This window comes from Alligator mississippiensis, chromosome 2, assembly GCF_030867095.1.
Source record: "Alligator mississippiensis isolate rAllMis1 chromosome 2, rAllMis1, whole genome shotgun sequence".
NCBI lineage: Eukaryota > Metazoa > Chordata > Crocodylia > Alligatoridae > Alligator > Alligator mississippiensis.
This window is the reverse complement of record NC_081825.1, coordinates 297,066,086-297,085,945: the sequence shown is the minus strand read 5'-3', so window position 1 is coordinate 297,085,945 and position 19,860 is coordinate 297,066,086. Positions and strand designations below refer to the sequence as shown.

At 45.9% G+C, this 19,860-nt stretch overlaps 1 protein-coding gene across 1 annotated transcript in view; it reads right to left on the bottom strand.

Annotated features, from left to right (window-relative positions):
• Positions 1-19,860, bottom strand: part of MNAT1 (MNAT1 component of CDK activating kinase) — a 157,341-nt gene that overhangs the window by 116,070 nt on the left and 21,411 nt on the right. The window contains exon 2 of the mRNA XM_014595150.3: positions 102-254. Coding sequence (XP_014450636.1) covers positions 102-254 — 153 coding nt within the window. The remainder of the gene's footprint in view (positions 1-101; positions 255-19,860) is intronic.

The following is a 19,860-nucleotide window of genomic DNA, read 5'->3' as shown; positions in this document are numbered from 1 at the left end:
CCCTCTTCCCTCCTACTCCCCCAACAAAACTAAATCCATTTTTGAAGCTGGAAACACCATAAGCCCGTTTGACTGTTGTTTCTTAAGCTAGTGACACTCACATTTTCAGCACTTTCTTCCGAATGTCAACCTCCTTGTCAATAGTGGGGTCTTCGAAGAGCTGCACCCGGAAGTTGCTCTTCCGCAACGGGGTGTCACACTCCTGGCAGTTTCCAGCCCCTCTGACAAAGAGCAGCTCCACGCAGCTCTCGCATCTACGGGAGAGAGAACCGAGTTAAAGACAGCTTGATGCAACACTAACTGAAACAATCCTTTCTCCTGCCTATTATTACTTCCACATTGCTTTTAATTTAGCGTGAAAGGGTGAGAGTTAGCAAATACATCAGTGCCTTTCATGAACACAGTGTGACGCCACTGGAGACTTTCCATTGGAAGTGCACAACTATACCAACACTGGCTAACAACACTGCCTTGCTATGGCCTAAGAAAGCTACTTCTACAGTTGAGATGCATTTATTGTCCAGAATTAAACCTCTTGGTCGCACTACTAAGACTGAAAGCTTAGGATAAACACAGTGATGTTTTGTGGATACTTGGTTATGCCAAACTCAACTGATACCACCACATTCAATTCACATAAGCGTATCACCCTCCGGACCCATGGAGCAGTAACTCGCTGCACAAGAAGTCCCACTGATTTCAGTGCTGCTATTCATGCACTAACCAGCACCTGGGTAATGCAATCCAGGTGAAAGTTTGCCACTCAAAAAATAGTCTTTGTCATTGCAGGCATGAGCTGGAGTCAAACCAGGATTGACCAAATTTCAGAGAATGTGTGTCCTTTTACTACGAACAGCCAGTGTTAAATAACTCCCTTACTTTTTCTGCTAACATTTTAAGGACGCTGCACATAAAATGCACTTTATAATGAGGTTGTATAAATGACCCGATCCCTCCCCTCCCCCCCCCCAAAAAAACTTTCTAGTTTATTTCTTCTAACTTAAAGAAAATCTTAAGACTTCAGCCGTCACTTGTTAAATGTCAGTTGACATTTAACATCAAAGGAAGAACGCACACATACAAACACAAAAACCGATACAAAAAAAAAAAAATCAAGAAGTATCTGCGTAGTAACACCATGCAAAATACAAGCATAGGGCAACACCTGCTGCAGTCATTTCCTATTGTTGAGAGGGGGGCCTATTTATATCTTTGGTACATTAAAGACGTAAGCAGTTGTACAATGGCCAAGCTGCTCTTCATAAGCTCAATATACCAGACAAATGATTACGGAGAAATAATATTGAAACAGTTGATGGATCCCGAAACAAAACCTCCAACCAGTTGACCTCCTCTTGATCAGACTGGTGCCGTTGACTTACGGATGCAGAGCTGACTACTTTGACTCAGCCTTTGTCTTCAAGTATGAAAAGCGCAGGACAGTGCAACTTTACATTATGATAAAACCAGAGCAATTTTTTACCAGCATGCTTACAATCTCACTATGCATCTGAGAACACTGCCTGCCTCTGAAAAAAGAAAAACTTTTCATTTACTTAGATGTTTTCCCCCATAATTCTTCTATTTGAGTAACATTCATTGTAAAGGCATTTATCTAGAATTCATCAGGAAAGATGGGGAGCCAAACATGCTAACAGACCAGGCCAAAACAATTGAAGCATGTCAACTCAAAAATTATACTTCTTTTTAGTCTGGTTTTTACCTTCTCTTGCTTACAAAAAAAAAATGTAGCTGGGAAATTAAAGGTGCTTGCAACCTCTTTTTTTTTCCATACTAGTTTACTTTTTGCACATGACCAACATGTTTCCTTGCTTCCACTGTGGATCTCCAAACATGCAGTTGGAAGAAAAGGTAAGAAAAAGGACAGAAAATTTTAAATGAAAGGAAGTAGGCTTGTAAAGCTATGGAAACTTGGCAGATGGACTCAGATGCATTGCCCAAAGATCACAAGTGAACAGGGTGTGTACCCTATATAGACACACACACACACACACACGGTTGTAGGTGAAGTTACTGCTATTTGTCGCTCCTGTAAATGGAGCAGATTTCAAGTTCAACACCAGGTCTGACTCTGGAATCCATTTCTACTTGTGACAGCACTTAAGCAAGTAATCCAGGCCTTTCCCAAACGGGGGTTGGTGTAAGGCTGGAAGATATCCATCTATACAAAAGGGTGTCTCGATACATCATGCTACGAATTTGATCTCAGGTGGCCAAGCTCCTTCTCACTCATTCAGCAACCTCTTCCCTCTGTTGAACATAATGAACTTGCTCTGAATTGGTTGGGAACCACATGTGAGAAGAGGTAAATCTCTTTCCCAAAAGCTGTATCTTGCTACTGGAGAGAATGAACGCAGAGCAGAAACCCAAGCAGCCTTCCTGCAAGGAGATCTGCCATCCCCACGCCAAGAGAAGGGACAGTCTGGCTTCCTTCCTTATGACCACTATGATCACACATTTAAAAAATATTCCTGTCCTGTTAAAAAAAAAAAAAAAGCCATTTGAAATCCCGTCTGACTGGTTCTCTTTAAGCTCTTTGGGCACCACTAAATTCAAAGCATGAGCTTACAACAGGACGCATTGCGTTAGAGGGACTGCTGCTTACATTACAGGAGTATACAAAAGATCCCAAGCCTGCTTGGGGCCCTATTGCATTCAGTGCAATATTTGCAGACCAGGGCAGCACTGTACTTGCCCCAAGCAGTTTGCAATCTCAGACTTTGATCCTACCAACATGCAAGGAGATTGCTGGGCCTGCACAGAAGTCTAGTGATGCCAGTGGTGATTTGTACAGGCCCAGGCATTGCACATTGAGTGCCACCCCTGAGCAAGCCCTACAAAGTTATTTTAGGCCTGGATCTTGCACAGGACGCGGGGATTCAGACAATCTGTCACATGTCAATCGAACAGCAGTCCACCCCTTACATGTCAACCTTTTGACAACTCCATTCAGCCACCTGGGCCTTCCTGTCCCACTGCCACTTGTTAGATATACTCAGTTAACCCACGACAGATCTGTTTGGCCCAAACCGAACAAAAGCACATGCATCACACCCATTGAAGTCAATGGGACTGAAGACAATGCATAATTGCTTTGCTCAGTTGGGGCCTTTGCCATGGTTTTGTTTATAGGAGCAAATACAGTCTAATGATCGATAACGAACACTGCCACGTAAATCAGGACCTTATGTTTATGTGGGCCAGGGTCTAGGTCCCACTGAAGTCAATGGCATAACTTGGCAATTTCAGTGGACATAAAATCTTTATCCACCATATCCACTCACTGAAATTATTTTGTTGCTCATTATGTTTGTGTTTCGACAACAAACTGGAAGGACAAATCCAACAGGATACTCCCAAATAAGAGAGAGGCCTGAAAAAAAACTTCCTATCCAATCAAAAAGGACCAAAAGTTCTCATTTTAGAAGGTCAGAAGACTGAACTGTCATTTAATCACATTTGTCAACACAGGCAAGATCTGCTAATATTTTTTTCTTCCACTTGATATCTGCCATTACTTGAACATTAACTGAATGCCTTCTATCCCCAGGCTAGAAAGACAAAGCACATTTCTGAGGAAAGCAAATGACAGGACAGCTAAAGTGTATTTTAGCACTGTGAAGGTATGAATAATGCCGTATAGCCATCTAACTATTTAGAGGGAGAGGTGAAAATGAGGCACCATGTTAAAAGATGCCCCCGGGGTGCTTCAAAACACTTTACAAGTTGACATGCTTCTTTATGACAGCACGAGATATTTTATAAAATAAACTCTATAGGCTAGATTTGGGCATTTAATTTGGGCAAAACATCTTCAAAGGGTAAAAGCTTCCTCCTGATCCTATGTGCTGTGCTCCCCTGTGGATCTGGGAAGGCCGAGGGCATAAGAGATGCAGCCCCTTCAACACGATGGCCGTGTTAAAAGGAATGGCAGCACCTCATGGCTGGATGGTGCTGGATGTTGCTTGAGCTCTGCAGCCTGAAAGAAGGGCTCTCTCTGAAAGCAGGAGTGCAAGAAGCTCTCTCTTCTTAATGAAATCTTCCATGATGCTGAGGACAGCAAAACTCTGCAGGAGCCTCAATGCACGGTTGGTCATTACTCATTCCTACAAACGTTTATATGGTTTTCTTTTGTTTTGGACTTCTCCACTCCGGTTATTTTTAGTAGATGTACTTATTAAAGAGAAAGAATATCAACAGATATTTAACTCTCTCTTTGCTGGCATTTTTAACCAAGATTTTTTCTATGGTTGAAAGCAGGGTGCGTTGTACCTACGATCTAGCCTGTCTAGCTGTAGAAAAATCAATTTAGATTAAACAGAACAGACAGGAACATTTATCTTTAAAAAAAAAAAAAAAAAAAATCAAAGCAAAACCAAGTTGGATCAAAACAAAAAGACGGAGGAAAAAGATTGGTCTCTTGTTTTCACTTGTCTCTGCATTTCTCGTCTTTGGCTGGAAGCAGAGACACCAACACAGGGACAGAAAAAGGAGACTCTGTTATATTGGTGAATGGGAAAGTTAACGCATTTGTATAAATGCCTGATTTAGCAAGTTTGGGTTTATTTTTCCTATTCTTATTTCCACGCCAAAGCCATTTGTAAGAAAGCTGATTGCTTCTTTGTGCAGCCTGGGTTACGAAGAGTGGCTAACGAGACTCTTGAGTTCTGGACAAGAATGACCGATCCGGACCAAGCAGCTGCCAAAGCTGTGTTTAGTCCACAACGGTTGTGTTGGTAACAGTCGCTCACGCCCATACCTGAGCCTGCTCTGCACAAACGGCTGGACAGGTGGACTGGTTATTGGTGATGGGTTTTTTGAGACTGCTGAGCCTGGTCCAGGGTACAAACCGGGCTGTAAGGTGCAGGCAATGAGGCTGCGGCGGCGTGGCGCTATTTGGATCCAGGGGCTCGTGGGATTTGGGTCATATTAGAAATAAGCTGCCATGTTGTGGAATGTGGATCACAAATGGCTGCAGGTGCGGGAAGCGGTTGGGTAGTGGGCCTAGCGCTCCTTGCAAGGTAGGCACCTGTCTGGGCAAGGAAGAGCTTTCTTCAAGGTGGAATGGCACTTCTTCCCATCTATCCTGCTCCGCTAGGAAACACAACTGCAACGGCCTACATAGTGCATGGTGCCCTGAAGTGCCGCTTCCCCGACCCATAGGCACGGAGCATTTCTTCCTCTCCTCCCTCCATCTTGCCTCTGTCCAGATTCAACCGGGTCCTCAAAAGGCCAAAATGCAGGGATCTCATTCAGTAGAAGAGCCATTTGGTGACCATTTCCATGCAACTGGCCCAGCGCTCCTCCACAGCATCTCTCTTTGGCAAAGAAAAGCAGTCTGCACTGGGAGTTCACACGTACTCTGAGGCAGTCATGGAGCTAACCACCACATCAGGCTTTGGCTGCAATCGTAATCCTGCTCTAGCATAAATACAGAAGCTGATGTCAGTGCGCTGAACTCTCTCTACAGCTACCTTCCGCTGTCCGCACCTCTCTTCTCCTGTCCTCAGCAATAAACAGTCGCGTACAGAGATACAGCGAGAGAAAGAGCGTGAGAAAGCGAGAGAAAACTTTTGCAAACATAAAAAATTATATATACTCCTAGACTGCTAGAGATCTCCTCTTGCTTTAAAAGAAAACAAATGCAAGGTCCTTTCTGCAGATCTGTGTTATGTCAGTCTCAGCCTCATCTGCCAAGCTGTTTGGCATAAGAAGAGTCCAAAGATAGTTAACTTAATTTAGGGGGAAAAAAAAGACGGATACACTTTCATTTAACTATCTGCTCTGTTAAACTAGCCCTGAATTGTCCCATTAAAAAGGAGAGACAAAATGAATCCAATTATCCATAAATTATATGACTCCCTTCAGCTACAGTTAAAGTCCCTGTCTTTAACCTGTCTGCTTCCTCTGATTATTCTGCAAACCCACTCATCTCTGATTTATGGCACAGAAAAGACAGACTGGTCAGTGCTGACAGCAGCCCAGCCTACTCACTGGCAATTTAAGTAAAACGATACACGAATTGTATTAATTATAGCAGAAACATTTGCACCATTCATTGTGCATTTCCATTATTTGCAACAGCTTGAGCTCTGCCGTAAGAGTCTGCTATGGGTTGAAACCCAGCTCAAACTTTCTTAGCACACTTTTAAGTCACTTTTTTATGCAGAATGAGAAAAGGATCATTTAAGTTATTAATTAGACCGGGAAGTGAAGACAGAATATGCTGTTATTATAAGTGTCAGCTAAACAACTGCTCCTAATGAGTTGTTGCTGTCCAACCAATTAGGCCCATAACCTGAAAACAAGGTATGATTCGTGCAACAGATTGCAGTGTCCCGAAGTGCTGCTCTATCAGTTGAGGCAAAGTGTGTTCACTTGATAGGCCACAACAATACAAAAGCAGCTGTTATGGCATCAGGAAATCAGTACTTTCGCAATAATGAAGTATAGCAGAATACATGAAGAATTTACCCAATGCACTAGAATAACTACTTCAAATCCATTACAGTCTACTGGGCAAATACATGTACTAAAATAACTACTTAAGTAAATAACTCTTTAGTACACTTTGTTAATCTTGAATAAGGATCTTGGCAAGTTTTCAGTGTGCTTTGTGAACTCCATCAAATCCATTACTCAAGAAATCCACCTGCCTGTGATAGCTGAAAGCTAAATTACCTACCAGGACAACCAGTGAGAATTAGTAGCTGTTCACAACACAAGTGGTGATGTTGTCACAGCTCAGGGAAATGAAAGAAGCAGGATTTGTGAAGTGATGCCATCTTTTTTATAAGATAAAAGCTACATAAAAAGACGTGCTCACCTCACAAATCTTCCTTTTCTACTCAACTGAAATTGCAACCATTTTCAGTTATAAAATTCTCCACTCTTATCCTCAAGCCCACTCCTCAGCTTGCTAAAATATCCTGCAATCCAAGTATTGTCCATGGGCGCTTGCTAGCCAAGACAAACACACATATCATTAACAAATTGAAGATAGTGTGTAAAGCTTCTAATGCAAGAGATGTCCTCTCCTCCGCCACATACTGCATGAGAAACTCCCACACTGTCCTCCAGGTTATTTGATCTTAAATCGCTCCTAAAGGTCATACAACAGTTTGCTCATTTATTCTGAGAACCTACTTGATCAGCTGCAGGATTCAGACATTTAAAAACCAGGGTTAAATAGTTAGAAAGACAATCATGAATTTATGTCAGTTGGGAGACATGCTCAGCTTTAATAATCAGTTAAAAGTGAAGCCATTTCTTTGTCTTACTGCTTTTGGATTTTCCAACAGTATTCGCTACATCAAATGCACATATGAAGGCAGGGAACTGGGAGTACACTGAAGATTTATTTTTGCCATGTGATGAGAATATTTCCCATCTCACTGGAGTTTCTTGAAAACTCAGAATTAGCTGCTTGTATCGTTCTTATGAGGGTTAAGTCGGTAAACACATTATTTTAATGGAGCTGGATGCTATGATCAAGATTTTCAGAAGCAGCCAGTAATTTGGGTGCCCATTTGAGACTGGATAGACACTTGAACACTTTCAGAAAAATAAGAAACTGTCTAGATGTCTCAAACTGAGCACACAAAAGAAAGTACTAAAAGGCTCTTGACCCTTAGAAGCAATCCTCCCCCAAGCCATACTTCTGCAAAGCACTTAAGCTTCTGCTTAACTTTAAGCATGAAAGTAAGCAGTCCTAGTCTCCATGAATGTAATGAGAGACTACTGCCTTCTTATTCAATACACCCACCCTGCCTATAAATACGCGTACACGAAAAAGGGGTACATACTGGTTCAAAAAACAACAGAAAATGGTGCAAAGGTAAGAAGTTTGATTGCAGCAACGTCTGCATTTTCCACATTCCATATCGTTTTGGCTGCATCATCCATGCTCAAGAAAACGGACTGTAACTACAAATATTTCAAGGTAAGCTTCTCTCCTAGAAACATTACCTTGTTGTGTTGTGTTTGCACTGTAACTAGTGCTTTTCCACTGACCAATGCTATTTCAACTTAAATGATGTTTTATGACTTCAGAAATCATGCGTCTCTTATTGTGTAATTTGTCCAACAAAACCAAATGCATTCAAAGAGTACAATTAAAAACTCGCCGTCTTGTTCAGTGATGCCCCCACTGCCCTCCAACAGCAAAACACTAAATGTAGAAAGACTGACAAAATGAGCGCGTAATTAAAGTCTCATGACAGTCTTGAGAGTTAGATAAATAGTATATCCATTTTACAGAAGGGAAAGCTGTGATACCCAAAGATAGAGGGCATATTTAGAAAGAGGTTTAGGTGTCTCATGTGACCAGGATTTTTTTTTTGTTTAAATCCCAGTGGTTGCCTACATATCTTTGTCAGAGTTATTGAGAAGCAGGGCTCCATAGTCATCTAGTCAAACCCTCTGCACAAGGCAGGATCATCCCTATCCAAACCATCCTACACAAACCCATCGTCTACCCTATTAGCAAAACTACACAGTCAACCACAACACAACATAAGACATAACACCATAACCTGCCACAGGTAAAGCAGGGGAACCATGGCAGCCAATATCCCACTGCTGTAAAGGTTGTTAATATACAGGTGAGAGATCCCTGGCAGAGGGCTGAACCCTCTGGGTCTATAGCAGGGGTGGGCAAGATGCGGCCCACCAAGCCATTCTATCCGGCCCGCGGGGCCCCTAAAAATTTAGAAAGTTAATATTTATCTGCCCCTGGCTGCCTATCATGCGACCCTTGATGCCTTGCCAAAACTCAGTAAGCAGCCCGCCACCCGAAATAATTGCCTGCCCCTAGTCTATACCAAACTGACCATAGAGTAAAATTCCTTTCTTACCCCAAATACAGTGATCAGTGTGACCCTGGGCAAAGGGGCAAGACCCTCTAGCCAGGAACCCCCGGTTGTAAGCATGGCCTTAAGTGGCTTCAGTGCAATTCGGATACCAACCCACAAGTCTGAGGGCCTGACTGCATTCAAGAAATGACCACTGATACAGCTATACTGATGCAGTAGCCACAAACCAGTACAAACCCAAAGAAAAGATTTGCCCCCGTCTAGCAAAAGGGGCTTGCTCTGATATAACAAGCTATAGATATGCCAGTTTCTATCAGCTGTAGATAGAAACTAGCCTTTCACAGAATCACAGAAAATTCAGGTTGGAAGGGACCTCAGGAGGTCACATCTAGTCCAGCCCCCTGCTCAAAGCAGGACCAGCCCCAACTAGATCATCCCAGCCAAGCCTTTGTCTAGTTGGGTCTTAAAAACCTCCAAGGATGGAGATTGCACCACCTCTCTGGGTAACCCGTTCCAGTGCTTCACCACCCTCCTAGTGAGAAACTTCTTCCAAATATCTAACCTAAACTTCCCTTGCTGCAACTTGAGCCCATTGCTCCTTGGTCTGTATCTGCCACTACTGAGACCAGTCCAGCTCCATCCTCTTTCAAACCCCGCTTCAGGTAGCTGAAGGGCTGCTATTAAATCCCCTCTCAGTCTTCTCTTCTCCAGACTAAATAAGCCCAGTTCCCTTAGCCGGTCCTCATAAGTCATGTGTCCCATCCCCTGAACCATTTTTGCTGCTCTCTGCTGGACTCTCTCCAATGTGTCCACATCCTTTCTGTAGTGGCCCAAAGCTGGACACAGGACTCCAGATGTGCCTCACCAGTGCTGAATAGAGGGGAAGAATCACTTCCTTCGATCTACTGGCAACACCTACCAGTGCAGCCCAGGATGCCGTTAGCCTTCTTGGCACCAAGGGCACACTGCTGGCTCATATTCAGCTTCTTGTCCACTGTCACCCCCAGGTCCTTTTCTGCAGAGCTGCTGCCCAGCCAGCCAGCCCCCAGCCTGTACTGGTGCGTGGGAACATCTAGGTCGGATCTAGACTATTCCCCCATCAGTAGCCATAAAATTACTGGTGACTTACCTAGTCTAAACACCACCATAGGTATCTGCACATGTTGTTGCAAACTAGCCACCTAAATCTGTGTCCCTTCTTCTAAGTGCTTGCCAATTATTGGAGTCTCACTAAAGGACAGTAGAAAAAAAAATACTATTGTGCCAAAATATATGCACTCTTAAATACATCTGATACTACAGAATGGAAGGAAACAAGATAACTATACAGGGCAGCATACTTTTTAAATAGTATAAAATTTAAAAGATCCTAATATGCCTTTTTGTTTTCTTTCTTTTTCTTTTTTCCATACAGGTCAAGCAATTAGCATCTTCTACTAATTTGAAAAAGAAATATCTTAGTAGGAAGTTTAAAGGAGCTGATGTGAATGTTTCTTTTCCCAAGGCAGCAGACACACTACCTTGAGCTGTAGCATGTCAATACACAGGCCTGGTCAGGTCGGCACACGTACAGGAGGATGTGGGGATGATGGCTCTGTAAATGGCATTCCCCCGCCTCTAAATAAGACTTAAACTATTGCCCCAACATGATTTTAGTGCTTCCACCATTGTTGTATTCCTAAGGAGGTGACGGACAGGGGAACCAAACACTGCGGTCACTGATGAGCCCGTGACACTTTTCACAATGCAAATTTTCCAGGCCAAAATCCCAGTTCCAGTAATTACACATAACACTAGTGGGCTAGGGTGTTTTTCTGTTCCTGTTCCACTTTACTGTGCTGAACGATTTCCCAACCCTCTGCTGGATTCACTATAGACCTTGCATGTTAGAAGCAGGTGAAGTTATTGTTGTACGTGCATTATACAGGTCACGGGGTCAGTCACAGAAAATGAGGGTTGGACGGGACCTCAGGAGGTCACATCTAGTCCAAACCTCTGCTCAAAGCAGGACCAGCCCCAACGAGATCAGCCCACAGCCGAGGGTTTGTCTAGCTTTAGGGGTCTTAAAAACCTCCAAGCATGGAGATTCCCCCACCTCTCTGGGTAGCCTGCTCCAGTCCTTTATTACCCTCCTGGTGAAAAAATTCTTCCTAATATCTAATCTAGGGTTACCATATTTCCACTTTCAAAAAAAGGGACACCTGTTGGGGGGGGGGAACAGGGGGTAATATGTTTGTGGGGGCAGTGATATACCCCTGTCCCTCACTCCCAAGCCACAGCCCCCCCAGCTCTGCTGCTGCTTCTCACTCCTGACCCACAGTACCCTGCCCCACAGACCATGATGGTGCCCCTCACTCCCAACCCACAGCCCCCGGCACTGCTTGTTCCCTGCACTCCCGACCCATGGTCCCCTGCCGCCCTGGTGCCCCTCACTCCCAAGCCACAGTCCCCCCAGCCCTGCCGGTGCCCCTCACCCCGACCCGCAGCTCTGCTCCACCCAGCCCTGCAGCGTCCCCAGGTTGCCCCACCCTGCGAGAACAGGCACTGGCCCCAATGGTGCTGGCCCTGAAGGCCCCCTCCCACCTCCTCCCCCACCCTGCTGCAGCCCCCAGCTGGGGGACAGCTTCCCCCAGTGCCAGCAGGCACCCACTCCCCTTCTCTTACCCATCCCCCTCCATGCACCCATGTGTGCACCCACACACACATGCACAGCACCCCGCACAGTCCCAAGCCCTAACCCTCCAACCCCTGCCCCCATACACTTACCTGCATCCAGCTGCTGGGGCAGCTCCCACCCCCCCGCCTGGCTGCATGCCAGCCACGTGCATGTGTGCAGGCAGATGCATGTGATGTCCCCTGACTCCAATCGCCCCCCCCACTCCCTCCAGCCCCAAGCAGCTCCTTGCTAGGGAAGAAGGGCCAGGAAAAACTTTGATGCTGAGCAGAGCAAAATCCCGGACATTTGTTGATATTTTAACAAAACACCTGGACAGAGATGGGACAACCCAAAAAGAAGCATATCCGGGAAGACCCAACTGTACAATAACCCTATCTAACCTAAACTTCCCTTGCTGCAGCTTGAGCCCTTTGCTCCTTGTTCTGTGTCTGCCACCACTGAGAACAGTCCAGCTCCATCCTCTTTCGAACCCCCCTGCAGGGAGTTGAAGGCTGGTATTCAATCTCCCTCAGTCTTCTCCTCTCCAAACTAAATAAGCCCAGGTCCCTCAGCTTCGCCTCGTAAGTCATGTCCCCCAGCCCCTGAACCATTTTTCTTGCCCTCTGCTGGACTCCTTTTCTGAAGAGTTGCTGCCCAGCCAGTCCCACAGTTATAAACCCTAATATCCTTGAATGTAAGGACATGTTCTTCAGAAAGTCTTGCAGAGACACACTGGCAGGTTTTAAGCAATAAAGCCAACAGCCCAAGAGCAAATGCTTAATGTATTTATTTTAAAATGTATGAAGCTGAAATCTCAGTGGAAATAAATTCACCCTATGAGAGATGTACCTAACAAAGCTTGTCCCAAAATCAATTTCAGCTAGAACTCATCATACAAAGACTTAGCAATCTGACAACTGTACAATCCTGAGATCCAAAAAACTAAAAAATTCAATACAAAATAAAAGCCTGTGTCCACGAACAAAGGCAAGTCACAATTTGCTGCCAAAAAATCCGTTATTCACATAGCAAGTCTAATCTGCCCAGTCACCAGAGGTGTCAAATGCAGTTATCACAGGGGTGGGCAATTATTTTGGGCGGATGGCCGCTGACTGAGTTTTGGCAAGCCATCGATGGCTGCATGACAGGCAGCCAGGGGCAGATAAATATTAATTTTCTTTATTTTTTAGGGGCCCCATGGGCTAGACCGAATGGCCTGGCAGGCCGCATTTTGCCCATCCCTGAGTTATCACTATCAGAAGTTGTTCCCTTTGCCACCAAGATGCTCCTGATTACTTAGCCGCATGTCCTGTTCCCTAACGGCAGAGCGCATGGAGCTCCGGAAAAGGGACATTAACGGATTAAAGTTAATAGGTTTACTTTTTACTTTGTCAGCACATCTATAACTTTTATTGCAGCTCCCTTCTAGACAGTTTCTCTCCTTCCCATCCCTTTCCATTCCCCAATAGGCTAGGATGTTGAAAGGGAGACTGGAGTTAGAAGACTGTCAGCAGTCAACTCTGACGCATTTTCACCCCGGGTGGGAGCCTCTAGCTCAACATGCAGCTTGAACAGTTGTTTCCACCCCGTTTTATAGAATCCCAAAATGTCCATTATCACGTCATCTTTCCTCAGTGGGATACTAAAATACAGACCACGCTTCATTGCTTCATAAACAATGGAGGCCTTAACAATGTCGTGCAACACAGCGATGATAAACATCTTGGGGATGTCTTGGTGCTTTAAATAACCAAGAACATACAGCCTGTCCAGTGAAATGGTATTCAAAGAGCTGGTTATTGTTTCTGGAAATATGTTTTGTCTTATTACACGAAGTGTGCTCATTTAACAGGTCAGATTGCTACTTTACCTTTAGACTGGCCGAGAATTTCACCTACTTACAACCTGGTGGGAAATGGTCTTTGGTACTGTAAATACTTTATTTTGCTGCTTCTTTTAAATAAAAAATGTAGCTTGTAAAGCATTAAAAAAAAAAAGCTAGTCTTTCAAGTGAGAGTTTCACGTTGCTTTCCTGAAGCTGCAGTATTTTGGAACTGCACTCAGTGCAATTACGTGCAGGGTAAAGTAGTGAGGGTAGCACAGTCGAGCCCTCAACTAGCGATTTGGGCAGCTCAATTGTCTTAAATAGATTTTAGTTCCTAAAAGCCCAACCCCATTCCCAAGCATGCGAATGGGGAAATGCCTTTCACTTGACAGTATCTATATAAAGTGGCCTTACATCAGCAGATTCGTGATTCATCACACCAGAGAGGCAGTGCACGCCATTCGTCTCAGTCCAAGTATGTCTGACAGCATTAGCATGATGCACATTTCTCTTAGATAGTCAAAGAAACCCCATCAGTTGAGTCAACATGAGAAGAATCATTTACAAGAAAGAGGAGAGAGAAATGCCAAAAGTTATTAATGGGGGAGCCAAGAAACAGAAGCAGGAGCCTTCTCCTATTAATGATCATATCATCACAGTACTTGGGCAGCTTAGACACGGACCAGGAACCCTTTGTAGTGGGTGCCACACAAACTGGCCAAAAGGACACTGCAAGCTCTCCAGGGCAGGGACTCCACATGTCCGTCAGTCCTCTCCAGTGCCATGCTGGGATGGCACAGTTTGGAGACACGCGGCTCTCGCCCCATATACATCACCACCAGAAGTAGCAGTAGTGTAGTTGCCGTTGTGCTGCATACTGGCCGATCAGCACCCTGCTATATGAACTTCTGTTTGGTAGGTAGTGCCTATGCACAATCTCTGTACAGCACTGCCTCGCACCCTCCTGAAGCAGTACGGAGATACCCAAAGACGGTTGTTCTCAACCTTTTTTGTACCAGGAGCCATTTGTAAACATCGATGGCCAGTACCCCTCACTCCTGATCCGCTGCCCCCCGCCCCAGGCCCCAGTGTATAGGGCAGGGGGCGTATGTGTGGGGCATGGGGGCGGGTCCCAAGCAGCCCCTTGCAGGCGGAAACTCTGCCAGTCTGCAAGGGAAAAGCCACCCTTTTCCATGTTTCTCGCCTCTAAAAGACAATCCATTTTTAAAGCTTGTTGATCCATTTTGAAAGTCTGTTTGCAAGCCTTTCATATACTCTTGTGACCCACATTTGGGTTGTGACCCACGGGTTGAGAAAGCTGCCCTAAGACAACTGGCGGCTGATCCTGTTCCCCTGTTTGCATCTCTGTAATAATCAGATAGACTGAGAGGCAACGGTCTCACTTCAGTAACCCAACCATTGCCAAGTCTTATCAAACCATCTGATGGAAGATAATGGGGAAGCTTTCCAGATGTTTAAAGGAGCCCAGTCCAAAGGTATGGGGCAGCTGGAGCTAAAAGGACAAAAGTGTTTGTTTGCAAACCTGAGCAGTGGACACAGGAGGCCAACACTGATGGGCCTCTCAGTGCTGAATAAGATGCTGGTAGGGTGCGGCTGTCCTACAAAGGGCCACAGCTATTGAGAGAAGAGGTAGCAAGGAAGAAGATTCAGAAACATGCTTTCATTTAGAGCAGAGGTGTCAAACTCATCCAGCCCCATCAGCTGGATCAGTGCCCTTGCACTGGAGGCAACATGCAGGCTGGTCTGCTTGGTGCAGCATACACCCTGCGCCATTAAAGGTGCAGCGATACATTGGTCCCATATTGGCACCGATATAAAGAAAATTGACTGCATCAGCAACTGGCTTTTTCTGGCTGACGTGGCCAATAATATGGCCGATAAAAGCCCCGTGTATGCGCGCAGCTGCAGTGCAGCACACAGGCAGCTAGGAGCGCAGCCAGGTCCGGCTGGTAAGTCTGTTGTGAGTGAAGGGGTGGGGAGAGGGAAGGGGCATGGGGGGGCATACTGAGGCCCCCATTGTGTGGGATGAGTGGGGCTGGGGCAGAGGCAGGCACTGCACAGACAAGGTGGGGTGCAGGATGGAGTCGCAAGCAGCTTGTCCAGGGGGTGCACGGAGGGAGGGAGGGGGGCAGCTCCCACCGCTGCGTGCACCCCAGGATGACATGGGGGGCATGTGCCCCCAGATCTGCATGGGGCAAGGGCTGGCTGCCGCTGCGGGCTGGGACCGAGGTGGCATTGGGCTCTTCCCAGCAAGGGCTGGGCCAAGCTGTGCTTGGGGTGGGCAGCAGCACTGGGAAGGGAGAGTAGGGGGGGGCGCTACAGCAAATTTTAGGGGGGCTGCAGCCCCCCTCCATAACCTCCCCCAGCACCGCCGCCACCTGCTCCAAGTACAGCCCGCCCTGTCCCATGCACAGATCCGGGAGCACATGTTCCCCATGCCCTCCTGGGGTACACTACACGCAGTGGCAGGAGCCGATCCCCTCTCCCCATGCCCCCCTCCATGAGCTGCTCGTGGCTCCATCCTGTACCCCACCCCACCGCGGCTGGGCAGCACCTGCCCCAGCCCCAGCCCCACTCCTTCACCACAAGGACTTCGATCTGCCCCCCCCTCCTTCCCCCACAACAAACTTATCAGCCGTTAGCCACTTTCCGCGCCGTGGCACTGCATATTGGCAATCGGATTGGTATCAACCAACATGGTTCGTTTAAAAAAATAATGTAAAATAAAATCGGCCACCAGTATCAGACCAAAAAGCTATTAGTGCACCCCTACATACCATCCCTGCATGCTAGGTACAGTGCAAGCCCCAGACCTGGGCCAGTGCAGGGCTGGACCAGGCATGTGCACTGCATGTGGCACCTGCCCTGGACTGATCCTGTGTACTGGCTCTGGTGCGCAGGGACAGGGCAGGGCTCTGGTGTGCAGGGACAGTCTGTGGGCCCAACTCAATCCCAGAGTGTGTGCACAGGCACTGCATATGCCCTGAATCAGCCCTACACACCACGTGTAGCACACAGGTCCAGGGCCAGCACATACCACATGCAGTGCATGGGATCAATCTGAGACCACAGGCTGGATCATGGGCCTCCATCAGCTGAATCCAGCCCTTGGGCCGCATCTTTGACACCTCTAATCTAGCACTAGATATGCACAAAGAAGTCCAAAAGATGAGCCAAGATTCTAGTTTGGGAATACAATGACAGGTCTGGAGTAGAGAGGTAGATCTGTGAGCTGTTATGATTTGCATTTCAGAGATGAGGTTACGCACAGGAAGGCTTGCTCACCCTTCCCCCTTTTAAAAGATCACCAAAAGCTCAAAAGAAATTACAAATGAGAAGAGGAACGTTGTTGGTCAGATTCTGGCCCTCTTAAGTTGCACAGCATCTTATTCCACTAAGTGCTGTTCCAAGTGAGAAACAGAATCAGAGTCTGGCCCATCACTAATTTAAAGCCATGCCTTATCTAACTCTTAGGGTAGAAACAGATGTCATATTGGAGCTGGCTGATTTACCCAAGGCAAAAACTGGGAGTGGCACAGCCCTTTATATATGCAGTTTGAATAGCAATTACCTCTACTTAGCCCTGAGGGGCAGGGGGCAAGTGTTATCTTGGACACTTTACAAATACTTAAAGTGAGACAAGGGTATATATGTTATAGCCTGTTGGTCTAAGAAGAACGAAATGTTTTCTCCTTGTAGCCTGTTTTTACCCTTCCTGCTTCTTCCTGCCAGCTAGACACTTTCATAAACAGTACATTTCTCTGCAATTACAAAATGGAAAGAGATATCTGTGTAGGATATCTTGGATATCTTCCTCTAAGCACCTGGAGAAGAAGGTGAGTAGGAACAGTAAGCATGCATACACCAGGGGCAAGTCATGCCTGACCAAATGGACTGCCTTCTATGACGAGATAACTGGCTCAGTGGAAGAGGGGAGAGCAGCAGACATGATATATACCTTGACTTCAGCACTCTCACGGACCCAGAGGGACGACCTTCCATCTTCAGCTCCCTCTGGGCAAAAATGAAGTGTATTTCGTACCTATGGGGACTTTTTAATATCTTGTACCATCTACACTTTTCCCAGAGCCTGACGAAGGGACTTTGATCCCAAAAGCTTGCAGAAAAGGACAATTTTCTTGCCATTTTCCAGTTGGTCTAATAAAAGGTATCATTTTGGAATCAAGAGTTCTAGTTTTTGGTATGTCTTTTTGACTTGAGCAAGCCTTTTCAGCAAGACTTTCAGTCTCCTACAACATTCTCGCAAGCAAGCTAAAGAAGTATGGGCTGGAAGAATGGACTGTAGGGTAGATAGAAAACTGGCTGGATTATAGGGCTCAGTCTACTAATCAACGGCTTGAAGTCTAGTTGGCAGCCAGTATCAAGCAGAGTGCCCCAGGGGTCGGTCCTAAGCCCACTTTTGTTCAATATCTTCATCAACGATCTGGAAGATGGGATGGAGTGCACCTTCAGCAAGTTTGCAGATGACACCAAGCTGGGGGGAGTAGCAGATACACTGGAGGGTAGGGCTAGGATTCAGAGTGACCTAGACAAACTGGAGGAATGGACCAAAAGAAATCTCATGAGGTTCAAGAAGGACAAGTGCAAAGTCCTGCACTTAGGACGGAGCAATCCCATGCACCAGTACAAGCTGGGGCCGATTGACTGGGCAGCAGCTCTGCAGAAAAAAGCCTGGGGGGAAAGGGGACAGTAAGCTAAATATGACCCAGCAGTGTGCCCTTGTTGTCAAGAAGCCTAAAAGCATACTGGGATGAAGTAGTGGGAGCGTTGTCAGCAGATCGAGGGAAATGATTCTTCCCCTCTATTCAGCACTGGCGAGGCCACATCTGGAGTCCTGTGTCCAGTTTTGGGACACCCACTACAGAAAGGATATGGACAAATTGGAGAGAGTCCAGGGAAGGGCAATGAAAGTGGTGAGGAGGCTAGAGGACATGACTTGTAAGGAGAGGCTGAGGGAACTGTGCTTATTTGCAGCAAGTTGCAGCAAGGGAAGTTTAGGTTGGATATTAGGAAAAACTCTCACTAGGAGGGTAACAAAGCACTGGAACACGTTACCCAGAGAGGTGGTGGACTCTCCATCCTTGGAGGTTTTTTAAGATCTGGCTAGACAAAGGTTTGGCTGCGATGATGTAGCTGGGGCTGGCCCTGCTTTGAGCAGGGGTTTGGACTAGATGTGACCTCCTGAGGTCCCTGCCAACCCTAATTTTCTACGATTCTGTGGGTATACAAAATACACCTTTTGTTCAAATTTGCTAAAATTAGGCTGGAGAGAGAGACAGATTACACAATTTCTTACCCAAAAATCCATATGAATAAAGGATTTTGGAGAGGGAGGTAGTTAAAAGGAAAAAGTCACATGAAATAAGAGAGAGTCTTTAAATTAATCAAGAACCAGAAAGAAAAAAAAAAAAGACTAATTGAAAAGCAGAGAACAACGGCAGCTGGCCTTACAAGTAAGGACATCACAAAGATGGCATGGCACTAACTAGCAGCCTGCCATGGGATTGGGAGCAGATGGTATAGGGCAGACTAGTCAAAAGAATACACCCACATAGGGTTTAGCCCTTTCATGAATGGAGATATACCTTAACGGATACCTGGGGGAGGACCTTTATTTCAGAGGAACAATATCGAATTCAAATCAGACTGGCATGACAAGTTAGACCAAACTTAAGTAAGAGAGGTATTTCTCAGCAGCATTTCAATAGTTTAAAAGTTCAGGTGTGATGGGGATCGACAGGTTTTCTTCTTCTAAAAAAATGTCACAGCACCCAGAAGCCTGCCCATTTTTACAGGCTAGAGCATTTCTCAACCCGTGGGTTGTGACCCAAAAGTGGGTTGCAAGAATATGAAAGGGTTGCAAACGAACTTTAAAAACGGACCAACAAACTTTAAAAATGGATTCTCCTTTAAAGGAGAAAAACACAGGAAATGGTAGCTTTTCCCTTGCAGGCGGGCAGTTCCCACCTGCGAGGGGCTGCTTGGGACCCCCCTGCCCCACACACTGGGGGGCTGGAGTCTGGGGGGCGGGGGACAGCAGGTCAGGACTGAGGGGCACTGGGTTAGGACTGGTCATCAATGTTTACAGATGGGTCCTGGTACAAAAAAGGTTGAGAACCGCTGGGCTAGAGCTTGACCCTGCAATAAACTTGATGCAACTTCTGAAATGAAAGGCCAACATTTTCCAAGGAGACTAGTGATTTTGGGTTCCCCATGACAGAAGCCTTGAAGAACAGATGCTCAACTCTTGGAAAATGGAGGACCTTCAAAATGGCTCAAGTTGGGCAGGCAGAAGTCATTAATCATCTTGGAAAATCTTAGCCAAAAGCAAGTTACTAATGTGCAATGAGTACCATTTCCTCTGCCATACTATCCGTAAGTAAAACAGGAAAAATCTTAGACTGCTAATACATATAGCTGTCAAGTAATTGGCCCAATCTGACCAGCCTCATAACACTGGTAGAATAGAAGTCATTGCAAGTACCCTGGTGAACAAGCATTAC